A 14,372-nucleotide genomic window follows, 5' to 3' on the forward strand; every position below is an offset into this window, starting at 1 on the left:
ATTGCTACTTATGTTCCCCCTTCTCATGTCTATGGAGTTGCCTTGTGGTGTCAGGCACCAACATTTTAGCCACTATAAAGATACAGCCACTCAAAATTGCCACTTTCACCCAAAGGTCAGCCAGTATTAGTTCTCAGTATTATTGTGAGGTCTTTACCTTATAATATAAAGCACATTAAGGCCACTGATTTAATTTGGTGCTATACAAATATAACTGAATTGAATTCCACAGTCTTTTGATAGCTTTCATTGTACACCTCTTTAGCCATTAAAATTAAAAAACTTATAGGTAAGCTTTGAAAACATAAATGAAATGGATAAAACTTTACAGTGAGTTTTACCATTCAGACTTTTTGCACAGCAAATCACCAAAACTATTTCCAGTACTTCATTCATCCATTTCAGTCTAATGTAATAAACAGACACAATTTCAAGGAAAATGAAATACAGAAAAACAATACTCTTGCACACAAGCTTCCTTAAAGATCCTACACCCACTGTGGAGGTTATGTCTGAGATGGGCAGAACCTTTTTGCTGTTTGCTACGTTGTTACTTCTTCAGACCTCTGTTTGAATTATGAGCATGTTCTTCATTTTTTCTGTTAGTTTTCAACCGAATGTTTTGATTTATTCTTTAGATTTCTTAAATCTTAGAGGTCTTAAATTGTGCAAAAGTCTTGAGCGACCCACAATTTCTCTATATTTTACATAAGATAGGCCAGACTTTCACCTAGTTTTTATTCCAAGTGTTTTTCAGGCTTTATGAAGGTATTTCAAGTTGTTCTTTGGACATTGGCTGCTTTTTAAGTCATTTTCAGTCCCATCCTCGTACCTTAGAGGGGAATGTTTTTTCAAGCTCTTTTTTAATTTAAGTTAACCCGCCAGTGTTAACTTGATAGATGTGGGTGGGTGTGTAACTTATCAGCTGTTTGGGCTTTAGAAATGTAAGACAGAACCAAGCAAGCAGAAGCAAACTCGTGTTGTCTTCATCAAAACTGGACATTAGAGGACTACCAAAGAATGCAGTCTATACTACTATGTGAACTCCATAAATCTAAGGGTTTCCTACTTCATTTTTTTGTTGCTTCTGTTGAAACCTTCAATTTGTTTCAAGGAAGGAGTACATGCTCTCACAGTTACCCTAAGATAAAAAAAAAAAGACAGATATTCTGATGTTGGAGTTTTCAAGCTGAAAAGTGTTTCTCTGACTGAGCAGACCTAAATAAACTAAACAGGTATATTCTGGCTTGTCCATCCATTAAGTAAAATTACTTCTGCATATTTTTAAGTTATAGTTTGGAGATGTATTAACAACAGTTTTAGTAAATTACTCTTAACTACTTTTAAAAACAAGGTTTTAACAGTATTCAGATAAATCTTTTGTGATTAATTGTGTTAAAGCAGAAAACACATCAATGGCATTCACTAAGAGAGTTTTCCAGACAGTTTGATATGGAGGGGTTGCTGCTTGAAGGCTCGTATTTCAAAATCATTAAGAGTTTCAGTGTAATGCAAATGAAGCGCGGCAGCTGAACACCAAGCACTAAAATGAGAAAAGCAAAAAACCCTCATTTGAACTTTATAATAAAGTTGCTTGAGGGTGGTCAAAGGTGGTAGGAAATGTTTTTTTGTTCCTCTATGGCACAGCTTTGATGATTACTAGAAACTATTGTGGACAGAGGTCAGTGTGGGTACGCTGACAGGTAAGACGCAACAAAGCCCCACTACTACTATTAACTGCTACACCTGCCATTTTGGAGTTGCCAAGTCATCTAACCGTGGAAATTTTGCCCTTGTCAAAGTCAGGGAAAATAGGCAAGCTTAAGGATATGACTGCTTCCAACACACTGACGTCAAAGCACGACACTTTCTGCCCACCTCTTGACAGCTGCCATTGTCAAATAATAATCAATGTTATTCACTTCACCTGTAGGTGGTTTTAGTGTTGTGGGTGATCAGTGTACACTGACAGCGTTTCCCTTTACCTTTATATAAGATTAGGACATTGGCTTCTCTAAGCCAGAGCCAAGCTCCCACTACATTTTTGCCCATTTATCCAGAACCTTATAATGCCGAGCCCAGCTAAGGAAATTCAGATGACTTCTAGAGTTGGCAAATGACAGACAGCCTCAGGGCCACTCTATTACAAACAAACAAATCAGCTGCTCCAGCAAACAGCGTCCTACCAGATATTTCCTCCTGCCAGTCAGCTCACAGCTCCAACTCATGTTTCTCTATTCTGTGTGAGAGAGCGAGAAATCAATGTGTAATCATATTCACACTTTCTTTGGCAGGAGACATTGGGAGCAGACATGGAATTGAGACGAGCCACTCTGCACAGAAAGGGGAGGCATTCAAATCATTTTTGTCTTCGTTTCGCCTCTTCTAAAAGGGTCTCGATTTAAAATCTGTATAGTGCGCTACAGAGGTGACTCATTTTCAATCAACCCAATTAGCGTCACAGAAGAAGCATTTGGTGGAGAGAATTCTGTATGGTTTGACTGAGTGGATGTAAATACCTGTGGCTTTACCTCTCTCCACAGTTGCTGCTGCATGTCAGGACTTGTTAACCATCCACTGTGCAAAAACACAACCTTCTCACAACAGAAAGAGCTAATGTGTCAAACCAATCCATGATTAGTGCAGATTTTTCTTGATCTGTATTTGAAGGATTGTCTTTTATCTCGACTGCCCTGCCAAGTGTGCTATTGCCTCATAATGCTGTTATGTGGCCCACACTGACGCCTCAGGGGAGGAGCAGGGTGCACTGTGTTCTTGACTCACATCCCACTGATGGTGAGTAACATAATGATAATGACTATTTGCGCATTTAAGCCACGTTTCGTTTCACAAATTTACCAAAATGGAAAAAGGGGCCACTCTCCACCGAAGCCCAGCACAAACTACAATGCAAAGCAAGATTCAGACACCCATCACACTGGCCTCTCCACAGAACTGAGACACAGAGCTGTCAGTTTTTCATTTGTTTCAAGTCAAAAATATTTAGATCACCTCTCAAAAGCAGAAAAAGAAAGACAAGTGAACAAACCACAAGTTTTGGGCACTTGCCATTTACACAACGCCCACCAGAGTATTTCTATAACTAAAAGCCAGAGATGTTCCTGTCAGAGCAACACACCAGCAATGTTTTCCAATACTATCTTGTGAACAATTTTACCATTAAACTGTCACCAGGATAAAAAAAAAAAAGGGCAGACAGATCTATGTATTCTGAACTGAATGTGTCAATAATTCTGTTTTTTGGGAGGTAAATTAAATGTATCTGCATTGTCAAATAAACAAAGAATTCTAGTTAGTTAGCCTGAAAGGCTAACTCATCAGTTAGCCTTTAATGGTCAGTTTCACAGTGGTGTGGTGGTTAGCATCAATGCCTTACAGCAAGAAAATTCCCAACTGGACATCCTGACCAGCTGTGGTCTTTAGTTGCACAGAGCGTATCCTGTACAGGGTTACCCTCTGGCTATTCAAGTATCCTTCCACATTCCAAATTGGAATTGGGTTAATTTGTCATTTTAAATTGACAGAAAGCATCATGTGAGTGTGAGTGGACATCCGTTTCTCTGTGTTAGTAATGTCATGTACTGGCGATGTGCTCAGGGTGTACCCCACCTCTCACCCCATGACAGCTGGGTTAGGCTCAAACCCCAACACTCCCCTCCTAAACCCTAAATTGGATAAGTGCTTATGAAAATAACGCATAGGCCAGGTTCAAAAATGTACTTCACATTGATATTGGAGTCAGTTTTAAATATGTAGGTATATATAAAATTCACTTGATAGTTTGGCTAAACAAATGTGTAAGATGTAGGAAAGGCTCATTTCGTCCTCCATGTGGGCATTCCTGTAATGATGTGATGTAAAGTGAAGTCTGCAGTCACAGTAGGAATGTTCTAGCAGTATTATCATTTTTTTTATTCTATTTTATTCTTTGCACAACAAACAACATTAATTATTTATCACTGTATACAGCACATTGGAATATACATAGAAAAGTATTATTAACCATATTTTCAGGGTTGCTGGCCTTGGCTGCTTATAACCTCAGTGTTTCCTCATCTCGTCTCTTAACAACTTAAAGCTAAATACTAGCATCACTGGATAAAAGGCTGTGCGTTTACAAGCTTCGAAGTTTAACATCTTACAGTGGATGAATGAGGTACTGTAGAAAACAGCTCTTGCAATTCCACAGATCATAGCCATTAAGTATTCATCCCTTATTTCCATCTCTTTTAAAAAGTGCCAGTGAAATATGTGGAGACAGCAGCTCACCCAGCTCAATTATTCACAATACGCCAACTGCATTGTGGCTAACTGAGGGGTTGAACATGATTATGCACATATATTTCCTTTGTACTCTGCATTGCCTTCCTTCAATCACGATCAGCTTTGTTTACCGTTTTCTTTTGGTACATGCAAGCACAACTTAACTTTGGATGCTAAATGGGTCATGAAGACCGCTACAACGATCTGATGTCCCATTAATTATACTAAGGCGTATCATATACATTTTTAATTTAATCCCACTGATCTTTAAAGTTAACTTAAAAAGAATCATTCCAGGAAGGATGAAAACCATGTTTTGGTGATATGTTTTATAATCTAGGCCTATTAAAAATCTATTAAAGAAAATCCTGGTTGGTGAACGTTAACAGGGCTTCACCTGCTGTATTGCAAGTATCAAAAATAAACAGTAAATTAGTATCACAGTGACAGCACACATTTTGAACTGAAAAACTGGAATTCCTAAATTCTGTGTGTAAATTTAGTTTTGATTCCTTCTTTCTTTTAAAGTACTTTCAGTTTGTATGTTGGTCAAATATTTATTTCAAAGTTGAGTAAAGAAATATTTTAGAAAAGATTATTTAACCTAAAAATCACAGTTTCTATATTCTATATTTCTATATTTTATCTGTAAATAAGTTTGTAATTCTAAAAATATGAAATCAAAGATCCAATTATTGAAATTACCATCATTTTTTACAAGCGTTATTAATGTGAATAAAAATGTGACCATCATCTCACAACATCACTATCCCTTTAAAAGCATTGAATGTTTGCAAACACTCGAAAAACTAAATTCTAAACCCTGTTTATATGCATTCAGTAATGAATGATATATGAATATATAATTTTTGTAATGTCAAAGAAATAAAAATAGTAAAGTAATATGTATGTTAATAAACTATATCCTACTCTCATTTGACAAACTTTGTTTAAGTGTCTTCTGATTAGTTGAGTAAGGTGAAAAGGATTTGCAGAGCCGGTTGCTGGTTTTTACAGTATTAGTAATTAATTAATTAGTATTGTTCCATTAACCTGTGCAAAAAACTGTAACTCAGGCATGCATCTGGATAAATATGCATCAAACCACTGACAGTATTAATGATTTATTTGCCAAATGATACGCAGTAATTAGTCCTGGTTTACCAGTAACAGATATCAAAGAACCCAGTGTTATTTTTATTCACCGTCTTGTCCCGTTTCTACTATACCAACTCTAGCTTTAACCAACACATGCACTCATGCACCCTCTGCCTTCATTTACAGCTTAAGCTAGATGTACAAGACAGACATCAATCATTTCTATAGTCCACTCACTCTTACTGCTTCCTTTTATGAGTCAATACATTTCACTTTTCCAATTTCATCCAACGGTCCACCCATCTGGTCTCAGACTTGTAGCTCATCATAGGAAAAAAAAAACATTTAAGGAAATAAATAGACACTTCTGCCTCCCTCCATTTCACCATCACCTCAGGAGATAAGATGAAAGAAACTGTTTTCTCATCTTCCAAGGTATGAAAATGAATGATGCCGGAGGATATGGAAGATTTGAAGGCAAGAGCCTACAAGATGTCGCTGAATACAGGCTCAGTGAAGTGTACTCTGCTTTTTGCACCACTTATTTGTTGGGTTTAAAATATAAGATTCAAAGTGAGATCGTTTAGGTACCCGTTTAAAGGAAGATTCCAGTAAAAATCTAAGGATACATGTCATTCATAACAAACAAAACCCATAATTAAAGGTGGATAATTACATGTAGTTTATGATGTTAAACATGAGCCAAAAGTAGACAGCTAGATAAAGTTTGTTGAAAAATGAAATTCCCCTGCAACGGGGGAAGGTGATACCTTCGTTCTTACCTTCCTCCCAACCCTGGGGACTTCCTGACTTCTTAACACTTTTCTCATTTCTCTCGTCACGCAGGTCCCCTGCAGCCACAATACTCCACGTAAACTCTGGGATAGCCTCCAAGTGCTGGTCACATGCTTTGCTATGGCCAGAGCACTGGCGATCTGCTGAAATAAGAGACATTCACATTAACATATTGGCCCTAGTAACCTGTGTCATTGTTAATATCTACAAAATAGATATGAAAACATTCATGTTAATGGCGAATCTTGATGCTCGCTCTAATGTAATGTTATTAATCTAAACTCTCAAGGAAAGGAAACTGATGGACCCAGCAAAAATATTTGTGCGAGTGCTCAAATAATGAGTGGTTTGGAATATAAAACACATCAAAACACCTTATTTAGTCCGATAAGCAAATGGAACATTTAATTACACAAACCGCCAGGGGAAAAAAAACCCTTCAATGAAATAAACAGAATGTTCCTCGCTCCTCCTATATTTGTCCTTTTGTGATTTAAAATATGCACAGTTCTTAAAACCACGGTGCTGCTGCTTTACAGTAACTCGTGCATAGCCTCTAACCCTCACCCATCTCCCTGTAAAACCATTTTTAAACCAGTTTTGTTAAGGTTTAAGGTTTCTAGGTAAGATAGAGATTTTTTTGTAATAAATGAGCAAATCTTTATTTATTTTTTTCAAACCAAAAAGTAACATCCTCAATGACAGCCTCTCTTTTGGTGTAAATAGCCTTTGTCTGGCATAGAGTTGAGTGTAGTAGTACTTAAGATGCTATTGTTGTAATATCACAGAAGTCTTCTTAAAGAAATTACTCACATAGAATATTAAGGGTCAGCTCCTCTCCCACTCATCTTTCCTCTGTCTCTATCTGTCCTTCACTGCCTGTGGACAGACCACATGCGGGCTCATCCCCGTGGTTTCGAAAATCGCTTTTTCAGAGGACTTGGTCACATTCAGATGACTTTTCATACACAGTACTGGGAGATGGGAGGTAAAGTGTTGCATAACCGTTTTTGATGTTGGTTTTTTTTTATTTATTATTATTCCTACACGTTTCTACCATATTTGCTTTAAAAAAAAACACAAAAACATAAGAGTGGAAGATTGAGTCAGTCAGTACATGAAATTCATAAATTTTTATAACAATCACATCAATCCTCAGAATATCTTGTGCTTGTTTAAGACATCTAGAGCTTTTTTACCAAAACAAATAGAAAGAGAAGAGAAAAACTATGGTGCAGAGAATTGCAAAAAAAACCTAAACAAAAAAAACCCAAACACCTCGGGTAGCTGACAAGGTGTGCTAAGAAAATGGCTTCATTTAGGGAGCTTGTGGGCGATGAGAAGGACAGTGGCTGTAATGGATTTTTGGAGGTAACCCACTTATTTGGTGAGGTTCTACCATTTTGGGGAGGTCTGGAAAAGGTCAATCCTGTTAGAACCTGGATCATAATGAGCTGTCATGTTTCTGGTGCTGTTTGTTTTGGCTCTACAAGAAGGCTTAAGGAGAGCCTTTTGCTTGTTGACAACACAAAAAACATACTGTTTCCTTATCTGGAGTGCAGACGTAGAGGAAGATATATGATATATGTCCATGCCTGCTGTAACATATACTCACTTGTTCTTCTTGACATCAGGTAATATTTCATAATGCATTTATCTCAATTTCATAGCATACATCTGCATCTCTTGAAAAATTATTTCTGCACAAGGGCAAACCTGGTGTCATCTTCATTTCCATAACAATGAGAAAAAGGCAAAAAAATAAATGAGGAGTGAGCAGAGAGCAGGGGCTCTGTCATGTGTAGTGAACTATCTAAATTAACTGACTAAATGACAAAATACGTTTGTTAACAGTGTACTTTTAGTGCCCGAGTCCTACAGCAGGTTAGAGCATTTGTGGTTTAAGTTAAAAATATTAGTTTCAGCCTTTAAAAGGTAATTTTGGTAATATAATAAAAAAAAAATACAACCTTTCACTACAAAGTGGCAGTACTTCAGCAGAAGGTTTTTGTGAAGTCTCCACTTGCTTCTGACATTCAAAATCAAGTTAAAACCATATTCTGTGCTCTTCTGTCAAAATAGTAGTTTGGCTGCGTTGTTTACAACATGAATTCTGCACAAATGTTCACGTAACACCAGCTCGAGTTACCTTGGAATGTGTCATGTCACTGAGTGCAGACTGCATGCTACATTGACTTGCTACAATTCGTGATTGAAAGTGGCATTATGCAATTTGGCTTTATTTCAGCTTCATTAGAAAGTACTCTGTAACACAGTACATAGATTTATTTGATATGGATTCAGAGCTGTTGTCTTAGAATGTTTTAGAAAGTCATTTTTTATTAAGGGGAGCTTTAAAAAAGTCAAGAAAGGAGCAAAGAGTTCATGGTCAATTTCTACCAAATATATATTTTAATTGGTCATCAGCTTTGCCTGCCAGGGGTGAAATATGCATAAATCCCTGCACTCCTTTTCTTTCTTTTTTACACTAAAAGTCATGTGATCTTTGACACTCAATCCAGCAATCAAGTGATTACTTATACCATAAAATCTGAAACAGTATGGAACTCACATGCATCAAATGGACTAGTTCTTCTACGACACTTTTCTATTCTCCTTGAGGACTCAAAGCGCTTTATACTACAAGCCTCATTCACACATGCACTTATTTCTATGCCTAAGTGCTTTCTATCTAACAGCCACACTCTGAAGAACACGTCAAGAGCAACCCGACGTTCTGTATCTTGCCCAAGGGTACTTTGGCATGCAAACTGGAGCAGCCAGGGATTGAACCAAGATGCTCTATAGGAGGTCATCTACTGTGTCAACACTAGTTGAACACTAGTAACACTAGTAACACTTTACAATTTTGAGGTCTGGAGCAAATCCAAGACTGGTATTTTTTATCCACTCTATCAGTAAAAAGCTGCACAAAAAATAATAAAATAAAATAGAAAAAACACTAAATAAAAATTAAAATACTTGACTTGTTAAAGAAAAAATGCAGTCGAATACAAATGACACAATCCCTTTTAACTTCTATATTTTTGTAACATTGTCATGATTGCAATTTTATATTTTGCTTTGGGCTATTTTTTTCTATTTGCAAACTGACTGAACTGAGCATGATGATGTCATGCTGAGGTCACTTCAGCGGCTGTAACTACAAGGTTGTTCAGAGATGCAGTTACACGCCTACAATGAAGACTGGCACAAGTGAAAACACTTACTTTTCCAAAGTTATTGTACTTTTTGTAGCCTTACTGTGCTGATATGTTGGAAACTTTCCCATTTTATGCCTGTCTGTCAGATATAAGGTATACTACACATTGACCCTAGAGCAACAACATTTACTTTTTCTCTTTAAGCATTTTTGTTCAGCTAATAAAACTTAGATTCCACCTCTTTCACAGCAAAGCCTCGGTGTTAGCATCACTGCTACTTTCTGTCCAAGCCTAACAGAGTCTGTGTCACACAGAACAGCTGTATTTGTTCTTTTAGTTATACATATACAAATGAAACTAAAGCACTTCTAACGTTTCTGCATCTGCATCAGGTAGGTTGGTGGTGGCCTTTTCTTTAATGAAAACCCAACAAGCATACTCAGTCTTTGTAAGCCAGCCAGTCATGCTCAGTGGAGAGCATTTTAAAACTGCTGACAATCCACAACCTGGAAACAATGCTGAATAGCTTTTCCGAGCTTCTCTGTAAACACATTTTCATTTGGTTTTATACAGCGTTATATGACTGTGATAAGTGATGTGAAATACTGACTGTATATATGACTCTGGATGTAAAGGGAAGGTTAAAAAAATCCAAATGGCAGAAAAAATACTTCAACAACAGAGTGAAACTACACAATAGAAAGTCAAAATGCTCGACACAGTACAGAAACTGTTAATGGTGGTTGAGTGGCTAGTGCAGTACTCAACACACAGTTTGACTTTCAGCAACGACTTTTAACAATGCTGATGTTTTTCTGTGGTCAAGATCATAAATACCTTACCAACAAAAATACATTTCAATGACATCTGTTTTTTTTCTCCAAACCATGACAAAACAATAAAGCAGAATTATTTCTGGTGCCATTCTATCCATTATTTGTACGAATAATCAACAATGATTAAAATGACTGATCTGCTCATTTTCTTCCACAGTCATGTGAAAAAGAGTTTCCACAGGACTCTATGCAGCCCTGTGAAACATGAAGTACATCTCATGTTTAAGCAGCTTATAGAAGCAGTAATAACTTGCAGTAATCATTTTTCTGAGACTTGCACATTGTTCGAGAGGAATTGTGTCCACTTCTGTTCACTGAGGTTTGCTGGCATTCATTTATGCACAGCTCTCTAAAGGTCCTGCCACAGCATTTTGTTCGGGTTAAGGTCTGTAGTTTGACTGGATAATTGCAACACTTAGATTTTTTTTCTCTTCTTTTCTATCCGTTCTGTTGTAGATTTGCTGCTGTGTTTGGGATCATTGCCCTGTGGCAAGACCCAATTTCAACCAAGCTATAGCTGTCGGACAAATGGCCTCACATTTGATTCTCAAACCCTTTGGTATATAGAGGAGTTCATATTCAACTCAATAACCGCAAAGTTCCCAGGTCTCGTTCCTGAAAATAAATAAATAAGATCGGTTTCGTCTTGTCCAAAGGGCAATGTTCCTGAATTCTTTTAGACAACTCCGTAAACCTTGCTGCCTTCTTGTTCAATGCTACCTGAAACCTGAGCCAAGGATTTCTGCATTGCACAGCCAACCTCTGACCTTGGATCGAATGTTCTGGGACATATGCTGCTGAGAAGACTCTGACATTGTGTTATTACACCCCTGAATGCTCTAGACCAGCAAACAGCTAAAAATTTCTGCTAGTCAAATGTGCCTGGCTACTACTTATCTGAATTCCTATTAATCAGTAATGGTGTGCTTTTTTCCACTAGGGTTCATAGAGTCCTGTGAAAGCTCTCTTCTCACATGAATGTTTATACTGTAAGGTCTAAATATGTTATGTGTATGCAGTGAATTTGTTGTAACTGCCTGAGGCATTTTCTGTGTTTCTCCAGATGCTCCGGTTTCTTGTCACAGTCCAAAGATAGGCAAGTTAGGTTAAATCCTGAATTGAAATAGGCTGTAGGGGTGAAAGTGAATAGTTGCCTTCAGTGGTCATGATTCACCTTGAATGACCCACCCTTTGTGACCCTGGATAGTGGGTTAAGCTAGTAGGTGGATGGATGCATAGATGGCTGGATCATTTACTTTGTGGACATCACTTTAATACAAAAAATGAATGTGGCACTCCGTGGCACACCTGAATAGCAAAGGCATGCCTCTACATGGACCTAATGCTGTTTATGTAATTTACAATGAGAAAACTGACTAGGCTAGGCTATAAAGCTATAAAGCACAACTAAACAGTGTGTGAACTGTGCTTCTTTCAGCCACCTGTCTGAAGATAGCAGGATGAAAAACTCAAACAGCAGAAACAAATGCACAAACAGATATTAGCTATGAGAAAATTGTCTATGTTAAATTGTGGTGGCTTTGAAATTCTCTTAATATTCCTCCTCTTGGACAAGTCGACCTAGGTGTGACAGTGTTATTATTTCTATTTAAACGAGAAGAAAAATGTTGGGAAACCACTTTTATAACTGAGATATCCGAGAAAACAACACCTCCCTTATTAAATGTAGTTATAGAAGAAATATCATGAGATATGATGCAGATATGAGAAAATGTTACCAAAGTGGAATGATTTTGGACCTTGATAATGAAAACCATACAGAATGAAGAGGTTGGTGCCAATATTTACATTTTGTTCAATATCCAATGCGAGTCTACTTGTATATCTCTTCATATCTCACTCTTTACATGTTTTAATCTACAATCCTAACATTCAGAACACAATTGGAAGTTATAAAAGCCTTGAAATCTTAGACTGAGGACCTAAAAGGAGTTTTACCTAATGAACTGATATCAATTCATTAGGTAAGCTGAGGTGGCTGCATTAGGCTGGTCAATGCTGTCAATTAAAAGGGCAGTTGCCTGTAGAGAAATCGTGGCAGCAGTCCTTCCCAACCACTTAATGCCAGAAAGGGTAACTGCTCCCATACCTAAAATGTATAATTTGGCAAAAAAACCCACAAAACTTTGATTTTTGTACCTCACTACCTCTAGCGACCTTAAGGCCTGATGAGATGTGGAGAAACGGATAACTTCAAGGTTGTAGTGAAAACTAATTTCCTTTTCTTCAATAAATGTCTCAGTGCTAGAGTGGAGTGATGCAATGTGATCAGTAGTACCGGGCTTCACACTGATCAGCACTGTTGTTCTGACTCACATGGATCCAAACTTAAAATTCAGTGATTGGGCCATTCTCTAGAGTTTAACAAAATGATTATCAGAATATACAAATCTGCAAATGCCAGTGTGACAAAGGTGAGGTTCAGAAAGTACAAGAGCAGCGCATTACTTTCAGCATGTGACTGCTGCCACTGGGCCAAAAGAAGATGGGACATTTACACAGTGTAACCTTTTACCTTTATGTATATTTGGACCACTAGTTGCACACATCTAAGAGCACTGATAAAAGAAATAACAATACCATACACAAAACGAAACACTACTCATAGCTGCAAAGGCAGCTCCTCTTTTTCGAGAGGGACTAAAACACTCTCATAATAACTAGTTCAGAACATTTCAGGGCCTTTTGGAAATTATTCCAGGAAAACTGGCAGCATATGCAAAAGCCTTTTTTCCTAACTCTGTCCTGATTCTGGGGACAAACATTTGCAAAAACATTCATACTGAATAGAACACCAAGTCCACTTTTGGATTATGGATTATCTGAATGGCAAATAAGGGTAAATCATTAGAATTTTAAAAGTGAGCTTTCTTTTTAGCTGGTCCATAACTACATTCTCTCAAATAAGCGTACTGTGGCAACAGACAGTAAATCGCAGTCTATTTATATAACAGTCATCCTTCTGTAAGTTCATGCTTCATGCAATATATTAAACATATCATCTGCTATGCAGTATGACTCAGTAATGCACAGAATTAAACCAATAGGGACACTTAATGATTGTGGGTATAACTGAAATGCAAACTTTTTTTTAAAAATTGCATTTTTTTAAAGTCCTCACTTATTTTGGTTGAGCAGTCCCTTTAATTCTTATTTTAAGCTCATAAGGCGTAAGGAGTCAAAAGAAAATAGTGTATAAAAATGTGTTTTTGTGTCATATTTTGAGTACAACCCAATCAATGTGGACACACACAACTTGAAGAACTCATATTGCCTATTTTTGTGAATTGAAATATAGGTCATAATACTATTAATAATGGTGTCTGTAGCTATTTTATAAATACTGTTTATAAATACTGGATTGTACATTGGAAATGTACTATGAAACTGCAGTATGTTCTGATGAAAAATATTGAAATATATTCAGGCTTACATAAAATATATATAAAAATCAAAATAAAATAGAAAAACCTTTTCAGGAAAACATTTTGAACACTCAAAGTTTCAGAGCTGTCTGCTCATATCTTTTGACCATTGGATATCATACTAATATTCATGTATGCAGAAATGGATGGATGGATGGATGGATGCAGAAATACGCTTGGCACATTGACAAGCCAAGCAGCGTGTGCTGCCAATTGGGGATGAAAGATTTGATTCACCTGTGGTGAGCAAGATCTGGACCTGTCATCCAATTCCGCCCACCTCCTGCATGAGCAAAGTGATTAAGAACCGATGACTTGCCAAATCACTGTGGACGTGGCTTTAATGGTTCACTCATTCTTTGGTTTAACCAACCAACCCGCCCGTAACTATTTGAAGTTACGGCAAAGGTTATTATAAAACAAGAGCTATTTATAGAAAAGCTAAGCATCATTCACAAAATCCCTTCTCCTCCTTTCTCCCAGAGAAAAATATCTATTGTTACTTAGGAGCAGATTTGTGAGGAAAAATCTTTGTGTTAAAAAGTTCATTTTAATACTTGATTTGTCCCAGAGCACAGCATAATTGCTAGAAGTGCGGACTGAATTTGAATCAGGTGTTCAATATTAAACAGTAATATCTCAGAATTTATCTCAAGAATTTATGTGCTTAATCAGTATTTCCATTTTGGGAAAAAAAGAAAAAGAAAAAGGAAAATAACAGCTTCTCAGTCATGACTTCAAAGAGGCAC

At 37.1% G+C, this 14,372-nt stretch overlaps 1 protein-coding gene across 3 annotated transcripts in view; it reads right to left on the bottom strand.

The window, feature by feature from the left end:
• alk (ALK receptor tyrosine kinase) overlaps positions 1-14,372 on the bottom strand; it is a 454,675-nt gene that overhangs the window by 261,396 nt on the left and 178,907 nt on the right. The window contains exon 3 of one of the 3 annotated variants that reach the window (XM_085258181.1): positions 6,153-6,317. In XM_085258181.1, the coding sequence (XP_085114307.1) occupies positions 6,153-6,317 (165 nt within the window). Of the gene's footprint in view, positions 1-6,152; positions 6,321-14,372 lie in introns of all 3 variants that reach the window. The other 2 variants (XM_085258182.1, XM_085258180.1) reach the window with 2 other exon arrangements.

The sequence above is a fragment of the Mchenga conophoros genome, linkage group LG19 (genome assembly GCF_057382185.1).
Source record: "Mchenga conophoros isolate Kocher_MC1m ecotype Shallow Benthic linkage group LG19, M_conophoros_male_GT1.1, whole genome shotgun sequence".
Lineage (NCBI taxonomy): Eukaryota > Metazoa > Chordata > Actinopteri > Cichliformes > Cichlidae > Mchenga > Mchenga conophoros.